This window comes from Notolabrus celidotus, chromosome 13 (genome assembly GCF_009762535.1).
Source record: "Notolabrus celidotus isolate fNotCel1 chromosome 13, fNotCel1.pri, whole genome shotgun sequence".
Lineage (NCBI taxonomy): Eukaryota > Metazoa > Chordata > Actinopteri > Labriformes > Labridae > Notolabrus > Notolabrus celidotus.
Window position 1 is genome coordinate 6,648,472 of NC_048284.1, and position 24,394 is coordinate 6,672,865.

Sequence of the window (24,394 nt, forward strand, 5' to 3'; positions counted from 1 at the left end):
GCATGTTGATATTACTCCACAGAAAGGTGCTCTCAGTTCTGTAGGATCGTCTGAAACCTGCAGCTTCATATCAGTAGAAAGACTCTCTGTTCTAACCGGGGGAGGAACTGAATTAGCGCTTTGTTTGAAAATCAAATGCAAATATTGATTTTCATAAGTAATTCTATGGCGCCAACAGAGAAGCAAGAACCTGCACGCTTACTCAACGCTACAAAGAGTCTGACAATCACACAGTTTCAAACTAATGGTCTTTATCAGTAGATTAAACCAAGCAAAACATACAGCTTAAGAGAACAAGCACAGCTGAAAGGCTTAAAAAAATATTCCCACACAATGCTCATCCATTGTGTGACACAAATCATGTCTTAAAACAACAACAACCTCAAAGACGAGGCTCAATCATACAATGTGACTTCAGCTGTATTCACAGATACAAACACACACACACACACTAAAGTCCTGAACATTCAAAAGGTTGAACCGCATGTGTGAATACCAAAGGTTGAATTTTCAGCCAGTTCAAAATTTCTGCAAGAAGTTGAGGGATGGATGAGTCGCTGCTGGGGACGTGCCAGACTCCAGCTGCTACAACTACTACTTTCCGTCTCACCACTATCATCATCCTCTATCCCTCTCTCCAATCTCAACACAATCTCAGCAGATGTGTGTCTAACATGAGTCTGGTCCTGCTCGAGGTTTCTGCCTGTTAAAGGAAGTTTGTCCTTGCCACTGTAACTTGCTAAATGCTGCAAAGTGCTCTGCTCATGGTGGATTAAGATGAGATCAGACTGAGTCCTGTCTGTAAGATGGGACTGGATCTTATTCTGTCTGGATGTTTGGTCTTTGAACATAGACTACGGTCTAAACCTGCTCTGTTTGTAAGGAGTCTTCAGATACCATTTGTTGGGATTATAAATAAAGATTGATTGATAAAATGTATATCATGCAACTGGTGTGAGATCTGAACAGTGTTCCTCCATGGAGAGCAGATGCTTCACACTCTTGTCCAAACACATGTAGCATTGATATAAAGGCAAAAAAAAAAATGGCCGTCCCAGTGTCAGACTTTGCTTTTCCCTCCATATCTTGTAAACATTTTTCAGTGATGACAGCACTTTCAGCCCATTGACTGAACACAGAATGGACACTATGTCCTAATTTCCACCCATTCTGGGCTTTGAAGCCAAAACATTATCTCCACAAGGTATATCGCAGTGGTGGAGCCAAGGCATCAGCACAATCGACCTGGCTGGTAGAACTGCTGGACATCCTTTTTCAGTCCCTAGAGTCGGAATGAAACATGGTGAAGCAGCGTTTAGTCATTATGCACCACATATCTGGAACACACTCCCTGAAAGCTGCAGGTCTGCTCCAACTCTCACCTCTTTTAAATCAAAGATTAAGACTCTTTTATTTGCCACTGCCTTCCTATCTTAGCTCATTTTAACCCACTGTAAATTACAATTTTAATGTAATTTTTAATATATTTCTAATTTTCCTTTTCTTTTCTGTTTTATCATATTTGTCATTTTAATTGTGCTCTTTTATGCTTGTCTGAATGTCTTCAATGCTTTTAATGTTTTAATGTAAAGCACATTGAGTTGCCCTCGTGTATGAAATGCACTATACAAATAAAGCTGCCTTGCCTTGCCTTGCCTTTCCAAAACATAACCTACCAATGAAATGTCAAAGATCCCTCAGGTGAGGACAGTCAGCATCAAAACAGATTCTTGTGTTGATTTGAGGAAGACACTTGATGCTTTGGAAAGTTCAAAGACTCTTGTGTTAGTGTTTGTTAAGTTTTCTCTCTCTGTTCCTTCTACTCTGCATCCATGACAGGATGCTTCTCATTGGTTAACAGAGCTGTCAATCATTCTGTCATATCCACTCTTTTTTAAAACTAATGAACTACTTAAAACTAAATGTATAAAGAAAATAAGCATAAATCAGCATGATAAGATCTAACTATGAAGACAATGGCAACATATGTTCGTGGCTGGTTCCACTTCCTGTCACAACCATATGTTGCATGCCTTCCCCCCCAAATCCCATTTCTTTTCAGCTGTCCTTTCTTCAAAAAGGCAAAAATGTCCCAAATTATGATAACTAGTAAAATATTTAAAACTCCAAAATCTGCTTTCACTCCTCACTTAAAGCTCCAGTGAGGAACTTTCAGTTTGTGTCAGTTTTGGCGCCCCCTGAAGACAAAGCTGTTCATCTTGTTGTTTCATTGATTTTGTCCTTTACAAGTCAGTAATGTCTAATCCTGCTTACTTTGAGTAAATCACTCATCTACTAAATAGAAATATTCATCCTTGTCGTTGATGGTCTTGTTTGCTTTTGTCGGTCATAAAGAGGCATCAGTATTAACTGAAGTCTGTTAGAGGCGTGTTGATTTTAGAATTGATTTTAAGATTATTTTATTAACTTTTAAAGCACAACATGGACCTTACCCTCCCTATATTTCTGAGCTTTTATCCCTGTATGAGCCAATCGCAGTCTGAGATCCTCTGGCAGTGATCTGCTTGCTGCTCCAAGGGCCCGACTGAAAACTAAAGGGGATAGGGCTTCTTCAGATAGAGGACCTACTCTTTGGAACAGCCTGCCAGAGGGGATCAGACCTGCAGAGTCAGTCCTTTGTTTTGTTTCTTTATTCAAGACAGGAACGCTTATATTGTGTGACTTTATTTACTTTTAACATTTATTTTAAGGGTCTGTTTTATAAGTTTGTATGCTTTTAAGTTTTTTTCATTGCTTATTGTGAAGCACTTTGTTAGCTGTATTGAGACGTGCTATATAAATAAAGTATTATTATTAGACTAAAAACTCCCTGCAGGAGCTTAAAAGGAGCAGGACACTGTTTTCTATTCTTGGTAGTAATCATGAAAAAGTAAACACGGTCTATTTCCATGAGGCTTTAGCGTTGTTTTGTCTTCCTCTGTTATACAAGCAGCTAGGTATGAAAACAAAGATAACTTTAATTCTCAGAACTCGTGTTCAGTGTGAGAACAGGGTCACATTCAGTTTCTGGAGGTTTGTTTGGATTTGGTTTTAAAGACTAAATGATGATTTTTCCTTCCAGCTGGAGGGAACACCTGCAGTTTCCCTGACACACATTCACAGATGATAATTAGAGATAAAAGCCTGCGTGCTCTTCAGTCTGTGCAGCTTGCGCTTGGGACCAAACTGAACAAGCACCTCACGTTACATAAGACAGAGCCCAGCTGAATGAAGTGAGTCTGTGGGTGCACTCGGGCAGTGTGTCTGCCTTCTGAGCTCCTCTCCTCTCTGCCGTGCAGCGACTGCAAAACAAAACCAAACAAGGTCACCCGTAACAGCTGCTATTACTGACACAGAGAAATTGAAGATAGGCCATCAGGTGTGCGGTGAAGGACACTGCTGTCGTCAGGGTTACACTTTATGACCCCATTAGCTCCGGTTTGGTGCATTTATCGATGTGCTGAGGACAATTATTTTTTTTACACAGCAGCTCAAATATTTTCATCAGTCTTTGCTTGTCATCAACATCAATCCTGCTGCACTGCTCTCAGCCCTCTTAGGGAAACATATGACTTTATTTGACCCATACGGTAGGAAAACGGGCCCAAAAGAAGGCAGATCAGTAAGGGCCTGTGTCCACTAACGCCATTAGGGCCTATTTCTATACAAAACCAATGCAGTTCAGTGTACTCAGTGCAGGAGGGCCCTAATTTTCAGCTCTCTGCACTCTCAGAAGAAAATAGTTTAACTCTTGGAACACAGCCACGCTCGTCAATGTCACTATTCACTGTCAAATAAATTCCAAGAAGAGGCGGGGCTTCTGATATGAACTTTATTGGCATTAATGTAGTGAGGTCATCTGGAAGAGAAACTCACAGCGCCTGTCTTTGAAGGTACATTTTCCAGGTCTAAAGCTGTTGCTAATGCTGCTGTGATTGAGGTCTGAAATTTAGGTCTTTCTGAAGTTTAAGCCAAGATTTGAGTCTGTCTGATGGCACTCGTGTGGCACAATTTGCATTCATTTTGAAATATGAATGCAGTATGGGTCAGATTGAAATAACTTGTTTACATACATCTACCCTACTTGAGTGGGAGCAAACTTAAAGATATCAGGCAGATTTTAAGGCCTGAATCCCCCATCTGACATAAATCAGCAAAACCATTATTTTTGATGGTCCCAAAGAATTTTACTCCTGAGGAGAAGATTGTGGCCACCCCCACCATTGCAAATATTAAACATGTTCAAGATTGATGATCAAATATCCTGTTGTGTTGGTGAACACAGAGGACAGCCTCGCATGCACTCTGTGGCATGTCACGCGGAACAAAACGCAAGCTGACAGGAGAATGTTTTTCATGTTACATCAAATGAGCAAGTTACATAACATGAAGGCCATTCAAAAATAAATAGAGGATGTTAATGATAGTAATGGTAATCATAGTATGTAAAGAGGAAAGCACATTTAAAATTAATCTACAACAATAATAAATATCTTAAGTGAAGTGAAGAAGGAGGCAAAACAAAAGCAGCCATGGTGACAGTAGTAACTATGAAGCATGAAGCTGGATGTCAGAAATGTAGGACTAACTTGTTGATTTGTGACAATGGAACAAGTGTTAATAGTGTTCTTTAATATCATAATAACTAACATCAGTAATGTGTAGCCTGACAACCAACCAGTCGTCCACTAAGTTAGGCTGTTTTTGAAATCGCCTACTATACTAGCAGTATGTACTGATTTGGGCAAAATTCAGTATGTAGTAAGTGAACAAGAGCAAAATCTGCAGTATGCCAAAACTACTCGGATGTCGACTGATTCGGCGAATTTTCTCAGTATGCATCGGACCGGTCTCCCTCGTGTACTGTTTCCCACAATGCACAGCGCTAATGTTCAGCTTCCTCTTTTTTGATGAGGGGCACTCAGTGTTTAAGGTGCTTTAAAAATTATAAAATTCCATATAAACCACTTCTTAACTTTTTAAATCATTAGGGCGACAGGGCTTACTCCATTGCTGCCCCCGCCCTCTGGAACTCCCTCCCCAAACAGATACACAACTCCACTGACTTACATTCAAATCCCAGCTCAAAACTCTCCTCTTCAGAACTGCTTTTAACTGTTAGTGTTTTTATAGTCAGTGTTTCTATTTTGTTTTTTTATTCTGTGTGTTATTAATGTGTGTTATCTGTGAGGTGTCTTTGAGTTTTTTGAAAAGTGCTATATAAATACAATTTATCATTATTATTATTAGTGATGCAACAGATGCAGTTTCACTCTCAGCTTGGCCGTTGTTTACTGCAGAACAGATCCAACAGAACAGACATACTACCTTCAAACACAGTATGCAGTATGCAGTATGAAATATGCAGTATGCAGTATGCAGTATGCAGTACGTACTACATACTACATTTGTAGGTAGTACAGGGAGGACCGTTTGTTTATACCGTCTATGGAGAGGACCTGAGGATTTGGTCATTGCTCTATGAAATCTGCTGGTAACTTGTGTGATGTGTTGGTCGTATTGTTGCATACCACACACTATAAGAACAAAGCTGTTAAATCTGTCATTATTCATCATAAGGTGTACGTTTTTTCACTTTTTTAGCTTCTATAATGATTTTTAAAATCTCTTAGTTTGTGCAAGGCTTTATTTTTTCATTCACATCTCATCTGCATAAAAAATGCAGATTTTTTTTAACTACTTTTTCCATCCTTTAGCCTTTCAGCGGGCTGTGTTGTACACAAGAAAACATTTTGTCAGAGCTAAAAGGGGAGGAACACAATCTGCTGAGATGCAGTCATTTAATGACGACTTAGCTTTAACTTCTCTCTAAAACACATGCCCCTATGCATGTGCAGCTAAAAATCCTCTCTTGGATGTCATATCTAAACTCCAATGAAATTCTTGCTCCTCAGATTACTCGTCAGCCGGTATCCAATGAAAACAGAGTACAGAAAGGTAAGTCCACAAGTGCTCTATCACAAACCACGGGCCGCCCCAGGGCCTCTGAGAAGTTGGCTGTCATCCCCAGAGGCATACATGGTCATCTGACCGTTATGTTATGTAAAGGAATCTATACACAACAACAACACAGGGATCTCAGCATGTGGAGGAAATTCAGCTTTAGGAAACTTACATTTGACCAACTCTTATAAGACCCACAAAAGAAAGAGCTCAGATTTAACTTTACATCGAAGGAAGGGTAAAATAAAGTTGTTAATATATGAATAAAAACAAGTTATGGTAGTTAATGAGTTTGACAGATGGTACCTTTATCTAACATACACATCCCCACTCTTGGTTACAGTTTCATGATGCTACGTATCACCTTTCAATTTGACATCAGCCAAACTTATTAATAGATTATATTACAGGTGTCACCTGCCAACAGGATGAGCTCAAGTCTTCACATGTTGGGCTGAAACAAACTTTTCTCCTCAGACCTGCTCTGTATTTTTTTAACTGCATCTGATAAGACAGGATTCAACTTGTTCTGAAATGTGGGAAATGTAATGCAAATTTTTTTTTCCCTTTCTTTTGCTGATCATAAAACACTCCTCAAATATGTGTATGTGAAGGCTGCATGTGCAGAGATGTGTTTTTACTACACATCAGTCTTTACAGAAGAGCCTGCGACATGCTGACTCATCATATTTGCAGAATGTTCATGTTGTAACTGATATGTATCTGCGAGGATTGCATAACTCAAAACTTGTTTGGAGTCCTGCCTTCAGTTACCCTGTTAATTCACTGAAAGTCTGATACCGTTTTAGTTCAAACACTGATCCACGTTGTGAGGGGCGAGCGCTCACAGCTGGAGTGTGAGGACATTTTGTACTCAAATGTTTGCCGTGGCATTTCTCCACCACCCTGAGCGCGGGAACAGAGGCAACACTGTATGAAGTCTGCTTGTGTAAGACAGTTTTAAGAGATCAGAGCGTCTCTTGGTGGAGTCAAAGTGTCAAATGAGAACAGATGAGAGGTATTTGGAAAAAAGGCTTTTATTGTCAAAGCTCGTTGTGTGATCGAAAGAACAGACAGGTCCTGCCAAAACTTTCACATAGAAACCACTTCCAGCATTTCTTTTACAAAATGATGAAATTACAGAAAAAACCACCACGTGTGGCTGAATGAACGCGTTTCACATTTTTCCCCTTTTGTGTCGAAAGAAATCCCCCAGAACGGATGAAAAAATAAAATAACATAAAGTGGACAGGAACATTTAGAAAACAGAGAGTGTTAAGAAACGCTTTCACTTGTTGCAGCTCCCACATGTTTAACACCGACAGACAGAATAAATAACGAAACGTGGAATAACAGAAGAAATTCTCATGAATTATCGCTCCGCGCTGCTCGAACATACAGATGCACTGTATCAGAAGTCGCCCCTGCAGGTGATCAAGGCTCATTTACTTTCTTTTTAGGATTTAATGTGTCTAAAGTGCATCATATGACACATCTTGTGTATTTGTACATTCCTCTACTGAATAAACTGGATTTTTTGCCCCGGGCGTTTTAAACACCCTTAATACCTGAATTCAGAAAATCCTTGAAAATTTTCAGATTGCAAAATTCTGACAGATCTCCTAAGAAAAAGTGGTAGATACACTCACAGTTACACAATGCAACATTCGTAGTTTGTTATATTGATTTTTGCCAAGAAAACATTGCAAAATTTTATGCAGTTCATCAACATGCAAGCCATCTCCTTTTCCATTCGACAGGTTTTCACAGGCCGCGTTGGTATCCCTGATTCTGCTGACAACCTTTTATTTGACTCTTACCATAAAAAAGAGGAAAGCAGGGGTGGATAAGACGGGAGCGGGGAGGATTGTCTAGCCCGCACCAACCTTTTTTTACACTCTGTAGACAGGGAAGCCTCAAGCCAGGCAAGCAGAGCCCTTCTGATTTAACAGAGAAGTGAGAGAACGACTATGTACAGGCCAGGTTTCTCTATTCTCTTTGGTCAGTCTTTACATTATGTACAAAGAATACTCAGCAAACAACGCTCTGAGCGCTGCGCAGCCTCAGTGAGCACGAGCCATGAGTCGCTCCGCGCCGAAGAAGTTGAGCATTGTCTGGACGAGCTCTGGCAGGTCGTAGTCGTGTTTCCAGCCCCAGTCGTTCCGTGCGTTGGAGTCGTCGAAGTTCATGGGCCAACTGTCAGCTGGAGGGAAACACAGGAGAGGGACCAAGTTTAGTTTTTAAAACAGGAACGCACTCGTTTAGATTTACGGATATTGCACTAGCTGAGTTAGCTAACTAACTCTTTACTTTAAAGCCACAATATGCAACTTTTGCAAAAAAAGAAAAAAATTGGGCTTGCAAACAAAAGCAGCATCTGTAAAAAAAAATGCCACACTTGCTAAATTTAACACGCTCTGGGGTCGTGTGCAGCCTCACTTGGAGCTTAATGTGGCTAATGTTAGCCGACTTAAACTAAACACTGTTAGCTTTATTGTCTATGTGTAATCATGTTAAAATATAGTTCCATAGATGACAAATAAACAAACTGGATTTGTATTTGTCCTGTGCTAAATAAATATGGTTGCAACTTCATTTAAAGCTCCTATAAGGATTTTTAAGGGTGTTGATTTGGCGCCCCCTTTGGTCAAAATGGATATTTTCAGATTTTGCCCTGCACATGCAGATAAAATCTCATCTTTACAACTCACAACAAATCTGTTGCATGGAAAATGTAAACAACAACTTGGGAGAGGGTGCTATACATCTCATCTGACACCTACCCTGCAGCAAATAAATTATCTCTCTTGATGCTAAAGGTCTGCTTTGTTTTTGAAGTACATAAAATATGCATCTGTATTGATTTCAGCTTGTTTCATTGGCTAAAAACTCCTAACAGGAGATATGAAGTTTGACGTACCGATAGCCTGTCGTACGTGGTCCACATCGTACGTGACCTCCAGCTCAGGCATCTGTTTCTGCAGCTCCAGGGCCAGCTCCTCGGGGGTGAAGCTCATGGCGTTGATGTTGTAGGTCCTCATGCTCAGCGTGTCAGCGGGCGCCTCCATCACCTCCAGGGTGGCGCGCAGACAGTCGTCGATGTACATCATGGGCAGCCGTGTGTTGTGTTGCAAGTTGCATTCGAACTTTCCGGATTTGATCGCATCGTGGAAAATCTGTACAGCGTAGTCTGGGTGGAGAGAAAAAAACATACTGATGAATTGATTCATAGCTTTTGCAGTTTGGTCAACTTTTAAATTGCTGTACTTCTGCACTGTTGCTCTTTACAGACTAAAATAGTTACACCACTAACAGCTTCAAGGCATTGGAGCTGTTCAGACATGTGAAAATATTAAGAGGGTTATTAGTTAATCTAAAAATAAAACAAGTCATAACAGCTCTGTTGGATAAGTCACTTACATAAGAAGTTGTGACATGACAGCAGCAGCAGAGCAGGAATAGACTTCAATCAAAACTGAGACCGTGTACACAGTTTGAATTTCATCTCTCACCTGTCGTGCCGCCTCCGGGCATGGAGTCCGCGGAGATGATTCCTGGGTAGCGGAGACAGCGGAAGTCCAGGCCGTAGCGGTGGTGGTAGTACTGTCGAAGAACAAAAGAGGAGGTTTAACTTTCAACTCAAGTTTAGAAGAAGAAAACGAATACCAGAGTGCAAAACATCCAGAGGTGTTTGGTTCATGAGGAATCTGTAATCTCACCTCTCCCATGAGCTCAGCGTGGACTTTGGAGACGCCATAGATAGTGCGAGGTCTCTGCACACACAGATCTGGTGTTGGGTTGCGGGGGGAAGTTGGCCCAAAGGCGCCAATGGTGCTCGGGACAAACAGACGCAGGCCGTGCTCAGCTGCGATGTCCAAGATGTTATGGAGGCCTAAAAAAAAAAAAAAATAAGAGAAGAAAACCACACCGTTAGGACACGACATTAAAGTTATCGTCATGACTCCAAGAACTAAAATACACTGAGGAGCGAGGAAGGAGCTGCTTTGCTTACCGGTGATGTTCACAGAACGAGCCAGGGCGACGTTGGCCTCTCCGACAGCACTGAGGAGGGCGCTGTAGTGAACCAGCCAGGTGATGCGGTTGTTCACCACGATTTCCCGAAGGTTCTTGTAGTCCAGGATGTCTGAGTAGATGAAGGGGCCTGAAGGAGAGATTAAACACAGGGTTAGAGATTCTGTGTAACACCAAGTTCTTGCCTGTCCTACTCTCTCTTTGAGGAAACAAACAGATAAGCAGCTCTCTTTTTTTCCCTCTTGTTTCATGTTATTTTGTCCTTAATAAGTCCTTTAAATTAGAACACCAGTCTGACGTTGTTTACAAGTCAAAGACGTCAAGAGCTGCTTTCGTCACAACTCATCTCTTGACTCAAGCAGAACAAAGTCCCCATGTGTCAAATATTGATTCTTTGTCATTTACAAACATCCTATTCACATAAAAATGTGACTTACTATTGATCATGGAAAAAAATAAATCAATGTAAACCACACAGGCTGTTATTTGGCAATAAAGTTATGGTACATTTGTAACAAATTAACAACCTGTGATGCAAAAAGGGTGCAGTTATTAGTCATTGCTCTTTGGGGGAAATCAACGTTTTTGTGATGAAACTCAGTCTAGACACAGACTACAACCATTATATCTTAAATCCTTCTTGTTCAACTTGTTTGGACCACATTTACCAAATTAATGTTTCATAATGAAACACATCTGCAATGTCCATGAAGCATATATTACTCTCTTGATAAGCTTTGTGTTAGTCAGACTCTAAAGTGTGTAAAATGTGGATATAGTCTCAGTGTGTCAGTTTCTGAGAAGAGGCCCAATAAAGCCAAAATGATGGCGGCCCTCACACTGGAAATGCTGACTCCAGCTAACCTTGAAACCAGCCGAGCCACAGGCAAAACGGTGGAGCAAAGGCAGCTTTATGCCTCCAGGCAAACAGCGATGCCAACATGTCACTCAGCTCACCACACCCCCAGTTTTACAAATTGTATAAGCATCTCTTAGGCCTTGATGAATCAAAGTGGATGGTTGCAAAAAAAAAAAGTATGCAGTAGGAGTTTAGAAAGAGCAGCTTTTAGAACCAGGCTGTAAACGCGCCTGTTTTAACATGGGGCTTAATGTGGTTCTCTTGGCCTCCCAAAGTTGGACACTCTAGGAACAGCTGTTGAAAAACCACACTTTGCCACATGGTCTAAAACGGTAGAGCATACGTGTCACACGACTCACCGCTGTGGAAAACGTTGCTTGGTGGTTTTCTGATGTCAGACAGGATGACGTTGTTCTTTCCAAACCTCTTTCTGTAAAGCAGGAAGTCAGTGTTATACAACAGGAGATTGTATCAGACACTCTGCAGAGGATGAGTAACAGAAAGGAGAGAGAAGGAAAGTTACAAATCTTACCTCAACAGTTTGGCAAGTCCAACTCCGAGCTGACCCAGACCTCCTGCATCACAGAATAACAGAATAAGATGTCAGAGGATACTGCACACATTAAATCAACAGGGATACTAATCATCAGTGCTGGTTTCCATGGAGACTGAAGTCACTAAGGAGGAGAGTGGGCCATAAGAAAAAAGGTCAGAGCATTGCCCGCCTACGCTCTGTTGTTAGCCGTCATCCTGCTCTGCTTTCTTTTCTAAACTTGTTGCAAATGCTTTAACTCGGCTCGTCTCCCTGCACACTGGAGACAGATACAGCTGTCTTTAAAGAACCACTGCTTACCTGTGATGAGCACCTTGGGGTGGTCTGTTTCAGAGAAGGACACAGAGTGGAAGCTGGCATCAGACGTCACCTGGCGAGGGGAGAAGCTGATGTTGCGCACAGCCACTGTGAGGGGCTGGCAGCCGCACCCCGGGGTGCTGAGCAGGGCCTTCTGGGCCACCTTGCTGAGGCTTCTGATGACAGGCATGCTGGTACCTGTGAAGAAGAAATATGTTCTCATGATTTGGGGGGAAAATTGAATATGCAGCAGCAACATTCTGCTCCAGGGAGTTTTTTTTTTTTCCCTCCCCCCCTATAGGAACATGTGCCTCATCTTTGGAGCATGAAAAGTGTAATTAAGTTCGGGAGCTGATAATGAGCTGAAGGAATTTGGGTGTCTCTCACTGCCATCATCTGGCAGCCTCTTTCAGGGTTCAATTTGTGGCCAAAGCATGAAGTTCTGTGTCAAGGGGTTTGGGCACCTCTCCAGACTGCAGGCGCCCAGGGACAGACAGAGAGCAGGACAGAGAGGTCTAGACAAAACTCGCTCTGAGGGAGGGGGATTTCATTCACAGTTCATTCATGTATCTGCAAGAAACACGGTGAAAACTCGCTGCAGTGTCACGTCCACAAACAAAGAAACCCGTCTGAGATGGGGGAGAAATGTCGGCCACACTCAAATGCAAATGTTGGCTATTGTTTCCAAAGAGGCGCAACGGAGAAGCCGCGCGCATAGCAACGCAAACAGTCCAACGAGTTCACACCAAGAGTTTGGAGACTTTTATCAAACTAAAACGAGACATCACTGAAAGTTTATCCTCTAGTTTGAACATGCATGTCTCAAACGAGCAGAGCACTCATGTCAAAGGAGGTCCGCGCAGTGAAAGCAGCGCGCGCACGTGTACAATCGTTTAAAGACATTATCAGCTCAGCGAGTTTAATCTGATGAAAGAGGCCTTCGTCGGTTCATGTCTACACTTTATTGCACAAGGCATCACTTTTAGAAGTAGGTGTACTTACCGAGAGAGCAGCGAGTTCCCAAAAAAAGGAAGGAGGAGAGTAACTTGAAAGTATTTATACTGCCCTGCCTTCACCGAGAGCCAATCAGGGAGAGAGGGCGTACAGTACGAGAGGAAAACAGTGCCAAAAACCCAGGGCGACAATCACCCTGATCGGATTTAGAATTATTTTTGGACCCCTGTAGTAAAGACTCCTGAGATAATTTTCTAGAACAAATTTAAATTGAGCATCAGCAAAGACATCCAATTTAACACACACACACAAAAACTGTTAAAGTATTTAAAAGGCTGGATTATCAATCAATAGCTGATGTCTTGCAAAAATTTTGCGCGTAAAGGTCAGTGCGCTCCTGCCCCCTCTTCCCCCTCCCCTTCCAACATGTGCCGCCGTCTACTGCTGTTGTTGTGCCAACACGGTTTCATGTGCATATAGTGTAAGCAAGTTGTGTAACAGGGGGACTGCCCCCCTTCCCTTCCCTTCCAACCCCATCCTTTTTGGACCTATAGTGGAACTTGAAAGACCTGTCATTAGTGTAAGTCTTTTTAGTTGCTGCTCTCCATTTAGCGTGGCATCGTTTCCACGCAGAACAGGCAGCCAATGAGAAGCCATAAAGAGTTGACACATTTTCAGAATGACTCAGTTTAACTAGCAGATTAATGTGGTTTCCATTAAAGGGTTTTTTTGGGGGAAACAAGTCAGCCAACCAGACAAATGAAACCAGGCCAGTGCGCTGGAGTGAAGCAGACTTGGCAAGGAGCCCGAGAGCAATACGTAACAGGCGCACTGGCAGATTGATTTCATTAATAAAATGGGGTCTGTGCGCTGAGAGAGGAAGAAAGAAAGGAAGGAAGGGTATCAGCATGAAAGACCGGATACATGCGGCTTCACTGAAACGCCGGTAAATCTATGAAGGGCGCATGGTGATCCAAAATCAGGAGCGCGTTTTTGAAAGAAGCTGCACACTCATTAAATATTTTACATTTTGATTTATCAAACTATAAATGAGTACAAACACAATTTATCTTCTAAATCTGAATCACTTGAACAAGGAAATCAAACGGAAGCAGTTTACTCACCGGTGTATCGACGAGGATAAAACGCAGGAGAAACTCCTGTAAGACTCTCTCTGTGGAAATAAGATGTGGCTTCCTCTTTTCTGAGCTGATCCTCTAGTCTTCAGCTTTGACTTGATGCTTGTGTTATCTCAGTCCAGTGTTGCATCAGCTGCCTCCTCAAAATATATACCCGCGGCCATCTGGTTTCAGAGGAGGAAGCGGCTCGCGTTCGGATTGGAGGAGCCTCGGAGGTGCGGTCCTCCTTCGCAAAACCACGCCCATTCAGAGAGTCATCCTCAGCCAACAGTGAGACGCGGTGTCCTTTTACATCCACTAATAAAAATCTCCTTTCAACGTGTCATCTCCAAAAACACTGACCCCAGACATGAACCTCCTGAGCGCCATGTGAGCGCAGAGCTTCAGACAGGGTGCAGCCGGATCACTGATGCAGTTTTATGTGAATGTGGAATCAAGAAACAAGCTGATCTTACAGAAAATAATACCATATGGCACAATAAACATAACTTTCTTTGACAGTTTTCCTTTATTAAAAGCTTCTATTTTTTAAAAATATATTCATTTTACTTCCATTAATGATCAAATTATTGAAGTGTTGCTTAAAGCTCCTGTAGGGAGTTTTTAATTAGACTTAAAATGGACTTAAAATTAGACCTTTATTGTTTTTATCAGCTACAAAATGAAATGAAACTATAATCAACAAGTTTTACTATTTATATTTTGTTGTTTTGATGACTGAATCTGCTGCCACAGGGTAGGTGACAGATAAAGTGATTAATTATGCGCTGCTAAAACACACTTTGTTTACATTGTCCACACTAAAAGATCTCAGTGAGTGTATATTTGTTAAAAGACAGCAGGATGAAACCTTGGAAAAAACTACAGAAGTACAGGACATTATTGTAGATGGGAGGTACCAGTTTGTCCACAGGGGGCGCCAAAATCGACACAAACCAAAAGCTCTTCACAGGAGCTTTAAGAAACCCTTCAGAAGATATTTAAAACACTGAACCAAGAAGTTTCGGTTTCATATTTTAGATGTTTTAAAGTAACTTAAATCTAACTGTTATATTGAATGTGCATCAATAGTCATGCCAAAAAAGTTCAAAATGTGAGTAAAACTGTGTTACATTTACATTTTTACGAGGTTGTGTTTCCAAAAAAATAAATCACATTATGATCAACATTTTTGTTCAGAGTAAAATCAACAATAACATCTTTCTGTTGGCACTTTGACCTGATGCACAAAATGACAAGCCATTATGGGGATCCATTATTTGGTTCCTAAGATTTCCCCCTTCCAACAAAAGTTAGCTAATGCATGAGCTTTTAATGGTTCTTAAGATGCCGATTGATGCTGTCTCCGTCTGAAATCATAAATCCCGTTTTATTCCCTCAAAAGTCTCGTTGGACCATGAGAGATTTTGTGAGATTTCCAGTTTTGAGAGTTTGGACTCTGGTTGTCTGTGAATGAAAGCTGTTCACACACTTTAAAAACAGAACAGTTGAATCTGTCATTATTTTTCATCACATGTGGAGTCTCAAATTTTCAAAATGGGCCAAGATTTTAGAAGTCTTTAGGTTCATGCAAGGCTCAACTCTACGATCTAACCAATATCTCACATAGTAGTGTTGAAGTTAAGCCAGTTAACCTGAAGTCCTCTATGTTTAAGTTCAAGACAAAGAAGAAGCTGAGTCGAGTCCAAATCAAGTCCCCATGACCAAGTCCAAGTCTGAGTTGAGTCCTCATTGTAAATATGGGGAGGCACACTCATCTGTTCTAATGCAGTGAGATCATACAGGTGTCTAATATACCCCAAATACCTACAACCCAAACAAACGAATTTTAACAATCAAACATCTAGGACCAAGTAATGTAGTCACTTTGGCTTACTAACAGTGTATCAACAGTACATGTAGGCTAACGTTAGAATCTCACATACTTTTCTGGGTGACTCCTGGACAGATGTCTGCTTAAGTCTGGGGTGGTCCCCATATTCTCCCTGACGGTTCTATCACATATTACACATGTTGAACTGATCTTGCCTGAATTTTCTGTAAATGTCTAGAAGCAAAGATTCAAGATACGTTGCACTTTCTGAAGAAGACGGCACAGGAACATGTGTGACATGTGACTGAACGGAATAAATTAGAGGGGCCAAAAAAAGAAGGAAAGGTAAATAAATCTGAGTCCTCCTCTCCACGTTTTGAGTCGTAACGCAGTCTGTGATCAAGTCTGAGTCATTAGAGCTCAAGTACAAGTTGCGTCACAAGTCCTGAAAACCCGGGCTTGGGTTGGACACGGGTTTGAGTCCTGGATATAAACTAGATGACTTATTGATTCATCAACGTATATTTGCTTTCCTACAAGTCTGACGTTTGATTTTCACTGGAATCTTCGTTCATTTGAATGAAATGTAAACTTTAATGGCTTCGATTATCTGGCTTCAGCTTGAAGTGACTGATGCACTGAGGGCCAAATACGCTCATGTGTCTATGGTATTGTTATACAAGGTCTAAACAAACACTGACACAAGTCAATGAGTGATGTTAAAACAAACTTTTCACAATGTTGTAATCAAACACTTTGAATGTTCCGATCCTTCTTTTGTTTGAGAAGGCTGCTTTCATATTCGAGTGTCCTGCCAGTAAGAGGGAGTGTTGAAACTCTTCCACCTGTAACAAGTTCAGCAAAGGCCAGGTATGATGCGAGTATGTAAGCAGCCTCTGTTTGACTTTGAGGTTTGTTTGTAGTAGATAGAGGAGCGCCAAAGAGATTGGAAATGTCTGAGCGTAGGGTGTGTAAAAGATCCGTGCTGAAATGTGAGTGGTGGACCCGAGCACACCCCCACCTCTGTCAACACTGGTGAGGAAATGACTTGGTCAAAAACAAGTTAATGTGTAAACTGACACAGTTCTGCCAAAAACAAAACCGGGATACCTTCGAGGAAACCCACATTGTGCACATTCACAAATATCCCAGACTGAATAAAACAGGGATTATGATAAACACATATTAAAAGATGATGTCCACTAAACACCTGACTGAAGACACATACAGTCCAACATTGTTCCAGGAGGTGTGTGTTTTCGGAAAGGCTCTCAGGCACGTTATTCATAAGGTGCCAAATCCAAGGCTACATTAATACAAAGTCAAGACTGACGGCTGTATGGCCACACGGGCTGCCATCACATGCCTCCATGAAACAGATGACCCCTGGCTATTTATGCCGCGGTCACCTCGTCAGATGATCCCTGCGTCACAGACACAGCAGCGTGTTTTGGGAGGCTGCTGTTTACCGAGCAGTAGAGAAGCCATACGAGGGCAGCGTATGGGAGAACTGAATTCAAAGTCACCTGTCAGTGTTATGGGAACATTGACCTGTGTCAAAGGTAGTGATTGATCTCAATGCAGCTCAGACATTCATACAGTATGTCCAATATGGTTTTATTATCTTAGATTAAAATGTACCCTGACATTTTGAAGAAACAGTAATCACTTCTTGGTCATATGAGGGACATTAAAGGAGCGTGTTGTAAATTTGAAGTTACACACACCCTTAACTCCTTAAAATTTCGTAAATTATTGTAGGGTGAGCAGCATGTTTGAAAGCACACAACCAAGTTTTTCATCACAGATTTAGTCAGACTTTAGTTGGTGTGTGAACTCAGCAGATAGACCTCAGGAGAATTCACAGCAAGCAAGGAGGAGTGGATGAAGACATTTGGAAAGAGCATGTCATGAAGCTGATTTATACAGTTTATCTGCTCACTTTGGTTTTGATATATTGTACATATATTGTACATTAGCTGATGCTAATAGGGATCCTAAGTAAGAAAGAAAAAAAATACAGAAAGACGGAAAGCAAGAAAGGGTACTAAAGGAAGAAAAAAAACAAAAAGGAAAGAGAAAAGAGAATGGAGGAAAGAAAGAAAGACAGAAACAAGGACGAAAGAGAAAGAAGAGAAAGAAAGAAAGAAAAAGAGAGGAAAGAGAAAGAAATAAGGAAATAAAGAAAGGAAAAAAGAAGAGAAAGAAAGAAAGAAAAGAGAGGAAAGAAAGAAAGAAAGAAAGAAAGAAAAGAGAGGAAAGAAAGAAAGAAAGAAAGAAAGAAAGGAAGAAAAAAGAAAGAAAGGAAGAAAAAAGAAAGAAATAAGGAAAGAAAGAAAGAAAGAAAAAAGAAGGAAAGGAAGAAAAAAGAACAGAAAGAAAGAAAAAGAGAGGAAAGAAAGAAAGAAATAAGGAAAGAAAGAAGGAAAAAAGAAGAAAGAAAGAAGAAGGAAGAAAGAAGAAAAAAAAGAGAAATAAAGAAGAAAATAAGGAAAGAAAGAAAGAAAGAAAGAAAGAAAGAAAGAAAGAAAGAAAGAAAGAAAGAAAGAAAGAAAGAAAGAAGAAAGAAAGAAAGAAGGAAAGAAAGACACAATTTTGTAGCAACTTTTAGGAGTAGAAAAGAGCTCTACTGTCTGCTGTAGTGGTAAAGTCACAAAGGTCTTTGGAGCTTCTTGTTAAAGGAAGGAGGATGATGAGTGCAGTGAGACTGAATAAACATACAAACTGCATGTTGCTGACTTTAATACAGATGCCTATATTCTGAATGTTACGGTATTCAAACACAAGCAAAGTTAATCTGATGAAATGATCAATGAGGAAAATAACAGACCGGTACTTCAGAGTCATATTTAACTGTGAGAATGAAAACTGAATGAATCATCACCATCATCTTTTGTGCTGTAACCTTTAATGGCTTGAAATCATAAAAAAACATTAGATTTTTTAAACATTAATATACTTTTACAGATATCTGAACAGCAGAGATATAGAACTGTTAATTCTTTTTGCAGTAAGGCATTGCACAAAGCTGACCGTACACAACACGACAGACAAAAAGCATCCTTTGTCCACGGTGCTGATAATCTTTTAGAGTTTTCTGGACTTTGACAAAAGCAACAATCATCCAGGAACACAGACTGCATAATGCAAACATGAGAAATGTGTACAACTGTAACTCACACCGTCATCTTACTTTAACTCGTAGTTTCATTCATGCACAAATAAAAGGTAGGCAAGGCTTTAAAATGTATACAGTGCAGCTAGAGGCAGCTATCCCTTTAAGAAGCAGGTTCATGTAGTGGCTGGAATCAGTTTAGTGTGATTGTTTATTATAGAAGCTAACGTTGAGGACACAGAAAGAAGCTGAGAAATGCAGATTTTTTTAAGCAAACTTGTCTTCACTTGTGTCTTTTTTTATTTAAAGTGCTGTTTAAAGCTTTCTCGGCAGTATGGCGTTTGTGGGAGATGATATGGAAACACGGGCGTTGATGTCAGTGTGCCGACAGAGTTCAGGCGGCTAGAACCTGGACTTGAACCCTGAGCTGACGGGAACCTTTGGTGGGCAAGACATGGACACTGATGTCAACATTCCCACGACAAACTGTAGGCATTTTTCCACCGCAGGAACTAGGGACTTTACCCCTGAACTACATGCGTTTCAACTGCAGGAACCAGGGTCTAAATTTAGTTCAGGGGTAGATAAATTTAGTTCAGGGGTAGATAATCTCCCCCCTGAAAAGCCCCTGCTTGGGGGGTATACTTTTCAAAGGTCCTGGGACTTTCAGTTGAATGTAAGTGTTTGTGAAGTTTACACAGTTGTTGAAACACAGAGGGAGTTCCTGGGAATGCAAACTAGTTTAGTTTTTTATTAAGATTTCAAAATATTATTTAATATAATTTTTTACCTCCATACGTCACTGGACTGATTTGCACAATCTACCCAGGACTTCAGCTCGCGGTCGAAAAGCAAACAACAATGGGGGCACAGGAACCTTTTAGTTCTGGGAAAAGTAGTTCTGGGGGCTAAAAGACCCTGGAACACTTGGTCGAAAAGCACCATGTGTGTTGAGTTGATGCCACTTTGTCATATTTACATGCATCCTCTCTGATATTAGGATTACAGCTCCACGTATGAGTATGTTTCTGAGATTGTTTAAGCCTTTAAGCATAAACAGCAGATATGCATGTTGTTTGATTATGATAGTGAACAGAAGAATAATTATTAAACTTCAATTAGTAAAAATAAAACGGCCTCCAAAGCAATACCTCTGATTAAAATAAGCAAACAGCTCTCTATGTAATCAGCTCCATAGAGGCTCCTTAACATCACCTGACCAACGCGCTCAGTAACATCATTTCTGTCTTCTCTGCATCTTCACTGTTTTGCATAAAGACACCCAACATAAACAGGCAGGCTCATTGACATCAGGTTTACATAAGGTTATGTTACATAAGTCTTTGTGAGCAGCCGTGGAATGTAAAGTAATAATCTGATAAATGTTTAAGAATCAGGTTATTTCCGTCAGAGTATCCGCCCCTCTCATTCGACAGCACAGCAGGCGCTGACCCTACCTACGCTTATTATGTCATCTCAACGTGCAGGAGAGTCACATGCTGCCTCATCGCACCCTATATGTTGCCATAGTTACTCTGCAGTGCTTCAGTGGCATATGTTACATCTTTATATTCAGCAGGATGTGTGTGCGTGAAGAATGTGTGGTCCCCCCTGTGATAAATGAGATTCGACAGCAGCAGCAGCAGCAGCGTTCTACCTGAACAAGATCAATGCTTGAGAAATTATAATTGAAATTAATTTGGTGTTTGGTGATGTTTGAGTGATTTATATCATATACTGGGAGCAGGGGTGCAATTAACAGCTGTTTGTGTTGTTACTATAAATCATCAGTGTGTGAAAGAGATTGATTTTTAGTCATACAATTCCTTTTTCTGTCTCTGCAGGAAACTCAAATTTAACAAAAATGATTTACTTATTGGAAAATAAGAACTATTGGATCGTCAATCCAAGAAAATGTAAGCCTAATCAAAGCCTCAAACCGGGCTGGCATTGATCTGTTTTCTATGTAGTCACATTCTCACACTTTCTACCTCTTTATTCCTGCTCCTCTCCTCTCTCAACGTCCTCTTTCTCTCTCCATCTCTCTTTCTCTACGGCGTCTGAAGCAGAGGATCTTCAGTTTCCAGTTCAGCCAGCTGCCTGCGCAGGCTGTTCACTTTGCTCTGAAGTTCCTTGTTGTACTCGATTATGTGAACCATTTCCTCGTAGGCCTCGTCCAGACACTTGGAGGAGCGGTTCCAGCGAAGGAACACACCTATAATGAAGAGAAGGAGCACTGTAAGAAATATGTTACTGATGAAACCTAGCGCAAGGAAGCAGTTCTACTATTTCCTTGATGCTGCACAGACAGTCTACAGTCCTGTCAGTAGCACTCTTCTTATTTAAGCGCCAACATCAACACGCTACAGTAATATCTGTCACAGTGCTACAGTGCTGATGTTCAGGAAGAGTCATTTTCACACTCATAATAAAATATGGATCAGCTTTATCTGCAAAGCATGTGCACACAAACAGGGAGTTTGACACTTGCTTGAACCATAGACTGTAAAATCATGCACAGCACAACTGCTACAAAAGTGAAGCCAAACCCTTAAGAGCAATAGGTCTTAACCATAGACTGTATGAATAATGGACGTAGTGTTTTGAGGCCAATCGTCGACGGGAGCCATATTGCTGCTGTCGAGCGATTGTGACGTAAAGAGGCGGGCTTTGAGCCTCCTAGTCAACAGCTGCAGTGTTCCAGCCTGTCAATCAAGTCAGCTGTGCCTCTCATTGGAAGACTCGTAATCTCAATATCTTCAAAATTGCTTTCTTTGAATTGGTGTGTATGTGGTTTCCTGTACTTCTGGAGCCAGCCTCAAGCAGATCCTCGATGAACTGCAGACTTTAGCCCTTCCGCATTGGACTCATATTTTTAGACCGGAGGTTGCCGCTTGGTATTAACGCCTGCTATCTCCATTATAAGAGATGGAACATGGGTCAAACTAGAAAATTAAAACACCAGTTAATACATTTTTCTCAAACTTTCTGTTTAGATTAATCATTTGATGCTAAAAAGAGAGGATGTGACATCATCCTTTTTTTTCACCACTTTTTTACCCTTGTTGGACTATGGAGACCTGCTTTTTATGCAGGTTTTATGCAGGCTTTTTATTCTTTATTGTAGTTCTTATTCTTATTCTTATTCTTATGCCTTGTACAAAGAGAGCACAGTTTACTAAAGTCAAATTCCTTGTGTGTTCAAGCATACTTGGCGAATAAAGCTGATTCTGATTCTGATATAGGACGTGCACTTAGACAACTAGGCCAACAGTGCCCCAAAAACCAGGCCTAAAATTCACTGTAGTGACAAATAAATCACTGACACCTGTTCTTTGTGGCTCAAAACTGCAATGTAAACATCTTGACAATGACATGGTAACATGCAAAAAAATAAAGAGGGCTGAAAGGTGTGAGCTGACACTGAAACCTACCTCACCTGATCTAATGTGGGTGACTGTGGGTGGGTGACTGTGACAGAGGAACATGTGAGACTGACATACTGGAAATACAAGTGTGACCATGGAGATGTGCTGCATGACTGGAATGAGCCACGTCTCCATGACACACAGAAGGAGCTCGCTGTTTCACTCTTCTAAATGAATAAGTCTCCTCAGTCTCATGGTGGGAACAATAAAAAAACAAACAACTGTTCAAAGTTTGTTTTTTAGAGCTTAATCAAAAAACAGCATTAAAGCTTTAAAATACTGCGCTGACATTTTAGCAGAAACTCGTCAGACTTCATTCCACATGACTCAGCAACTTTAATCACACTGTCATAGTTTAGACTTTAGGAGCATGAGTTTGCTGCACTACAACGGTTTGATTCACACCATCAGCCTGCATTAGTGTCAACAGTAAAAGCCTTCAGATCTAGACCTCCATGGGGTCCCTGAAGTAGGCCGACCAGTGAGGCGCGTCACACTGGGAACGGGTTGCATAAGCAGGATGTCTGCAGCTTCTCACGTGCCCCACTCGTTTCACATACCTTCCAGTTTGTATAGAAAGAGGGTGGGGCTCTGAGGCTTAAGGGCTGGATAGGGGGGCCCCTTGCAGAGGACTGCTTGAACCTACTGACCTCTCGTTTGTCCAGCCCCCAGCCCCCATCCCCCTACTTTTCTTGATGTGTGGCGTCTGAATGCAAGTTCAAGCTAACAACCCCCCGGGGCTTTAGAGGACAACTAAACAACAACTATGGCAAAGAACTTCATTTTCTTCTTTATGAAACAAATTATGAGACACATTTCCTCATAAAAAAAACTCTTTTAAATAGTTTTAAAGAAAGTAATTAAATTAAATATGTCTGAAGCTGTTTTACAATCTTATTTAACTTATCAGAATTAACTTTATATGTAATGTTTGATTGCCAACAGTAGATTTTTAAGGCGGTGCCATAAGTCCTTTCTTCCTGCTGTGGTTAGACGTTTAGACCAAACCTGCTCCCAGTAGTCCAGTTAAAGGCACTATAAGGAGTTTTTAACTTATTTTGAATAAGTGTCACTATTTTACTGATGCTTCTTCATGACCTCCACAGTAAAGTGAGATACCAGCAACAAGGCTGGCCATTTCTTTCAACTGATTTTGAGTGTCTGGATTCAGGTCTGATTTACAAGAAAGCAGCCGAGTCAGTTTTTGGCCCACAACATGAAAAGGCTTTGTTCAGACCTCTGCTGGTAAAGTTTGGCAGTGAGAGGTAAGTTAGCAAACATGGAGAGGTTTTTTTCCTTTCTAAATGTTTCTTTCCACATAAAGTTTTGTCCTCATGGCTGATACTGGAGCAGGATAAGCAAAGAGACGTACGTTTTCTGTTGACGTATTGTTTTAGACAGAAAAACTCTACAACCAGGGCTTTGCTAGCTAAAAGAGCAAAACAGCTATGAACAGGATTTCATAACCTGCTGCTGTGGACGTGCCAGTGGCTACAACTACAACTACTATCCATCTCACCACTAGGCAGATGTGTATCTAACATGAGTCTGGTCCTGCTGGAGGTTTCTGCCTGTTAAAGGAAGTTTGTCCTTGCCACTGTAACTTGCTAAATGCTGTAAAGTGCTCTGCTCATGGTGGATTAAGATGAGATCAGACTGAGTCCTGTCTGTAAGATGGGACTGGATCTTATCCTGTCTTGATGTTGGGTCTTTGTCAATAATAGAACATAGAGTACGGTCTATAAAAATAAGTATTGTTTGATTGATTTCAATGCTCCTAGAGGACAGATGAGTCAAAACGTGTGCACATCTACGTTATTTGGACATTTATTAGGATGCCAGGGCTGCTCACCTTTTGTAAGCTAATTAAGTGGACAAAGTTCAGTCATCATTGTGATACAGTGAATAATTTGACGTAGCTACATTTCAACACATGACCTCATTGCTTTGCATCCTGCTGAAAGTGTTCTTGAATAAAGGAAAGCAGGATTAAAAAGAAGATCTGTATTCGTTCATTTGCTTCCACAACAATTGTACGCTTTGGAAAGAGCTACATCTTTACAACAGTGGGTGATGGTGCTCATGGGAAATGTAGTCTTCATCATAAAAAATAAAGTCCAGATTTTTTCCAAAGGGGTCACCAGAACAAACACAACAAACTTCTATTACTTTGCAATACATACACTACCAGTCAAAAGTTTGGAAACACCTTCTCATTCAATGGTTTGTATTTATTTTAA

The 24,394-nt window shown here is 40.9% G+C and overlaps 2 protein-coding genes across 6 annotated transcripts in view; both read right to left on the reverse strand.

Annotated features, from left to right (window-relative positions):
* Positions 1-6,983: 6,983 nt before the first annotated feature.
* Positions 6,984-13,949, reverse strand: tdh (L-threonine dehydrogenase). 2 transcript variants are annotated; one of them, XM_034698981.1, is made up of 9 exons: positions 13,784-13,949; positions 11,709-11,903; positions 11,388-11,430; positions 11,215-11,285; positions 9,977-10,126; positions 9,684-9,856; positions 9,477-9,567; positions 8,885-9,154; positions 6,984-8,167 (listed from the first exon to the last, which is right to left on the reverse strand). In XM_034698981.1, exons 2-9 carry the CDS (start codon positions 11,893-11,895, stop codon positions 8,028-8,030), a joined length of 1,125 nt encoding a protein of 374 aa, XP_034554872.1. In that variant the 5' UTR covers positions 11,896-11,903; positions 13,784-13,949; the 3' UTR covers positions 6,984-8,027. The 2 variants fall into 2 exon arrangements, with proteins under 2 accessions (XP_034554872.1, XP_034554873.1); XM_034698982.1 differs by lacking the exon at positions 13,784-13,949 and adding an exon at positions 12,708-12,814.
* Positions 13,950-18,502: 4,553 nt separating this feature from the next.
* mtmr9 (myotubularin related protein 9) overlaps positions 18,503-24,394 on the reverse strand; it is a 121,077-nt gene continuing 115,185 nt past the window's right edge. For all 4 annotated transcript variants that reach the window (XM_034698972.1, XM_034698971.1, XM_034698969.1 and 1 more), the window contains one exon: positions 18,503-20,941. In XM_034698972.1, the coding sequence (XP_034554863.1) occupies positions 20,778-20,941 (164 nt within the window). In that variant the 3' untranslated portion in view covers positions 18,503-20,777. The remainder of the gene's footprint in view (positions 20,942-24,394) is intronic.

Excerpts from the sequence above, each read along its gene's own strand:
- tdh (XM_034698981.1), bottom strand. The coding sequence starts at position 11,895 with ATGCCTGTCATCAGAAGCCTCAGCAAGGTGGCCCAGAAGGCCCTGCTC. Across the intron at positions 11,431-11,708 it reads CCCCAAGGTGCTCATCACAG|GAGGTCTGGGTCAGCTCGGA; the intron begins GTAAGCAGTGGT and ends TCTGTGATGCAG. Across the intron at positions 10,127-11,214 it reads AAGCAACGTTTTCCACAGCG|GCCCCTTCATCTACTCAGAC; the intron begins GTGAGTCGTGTG and ends TCTCTCCTTCAG.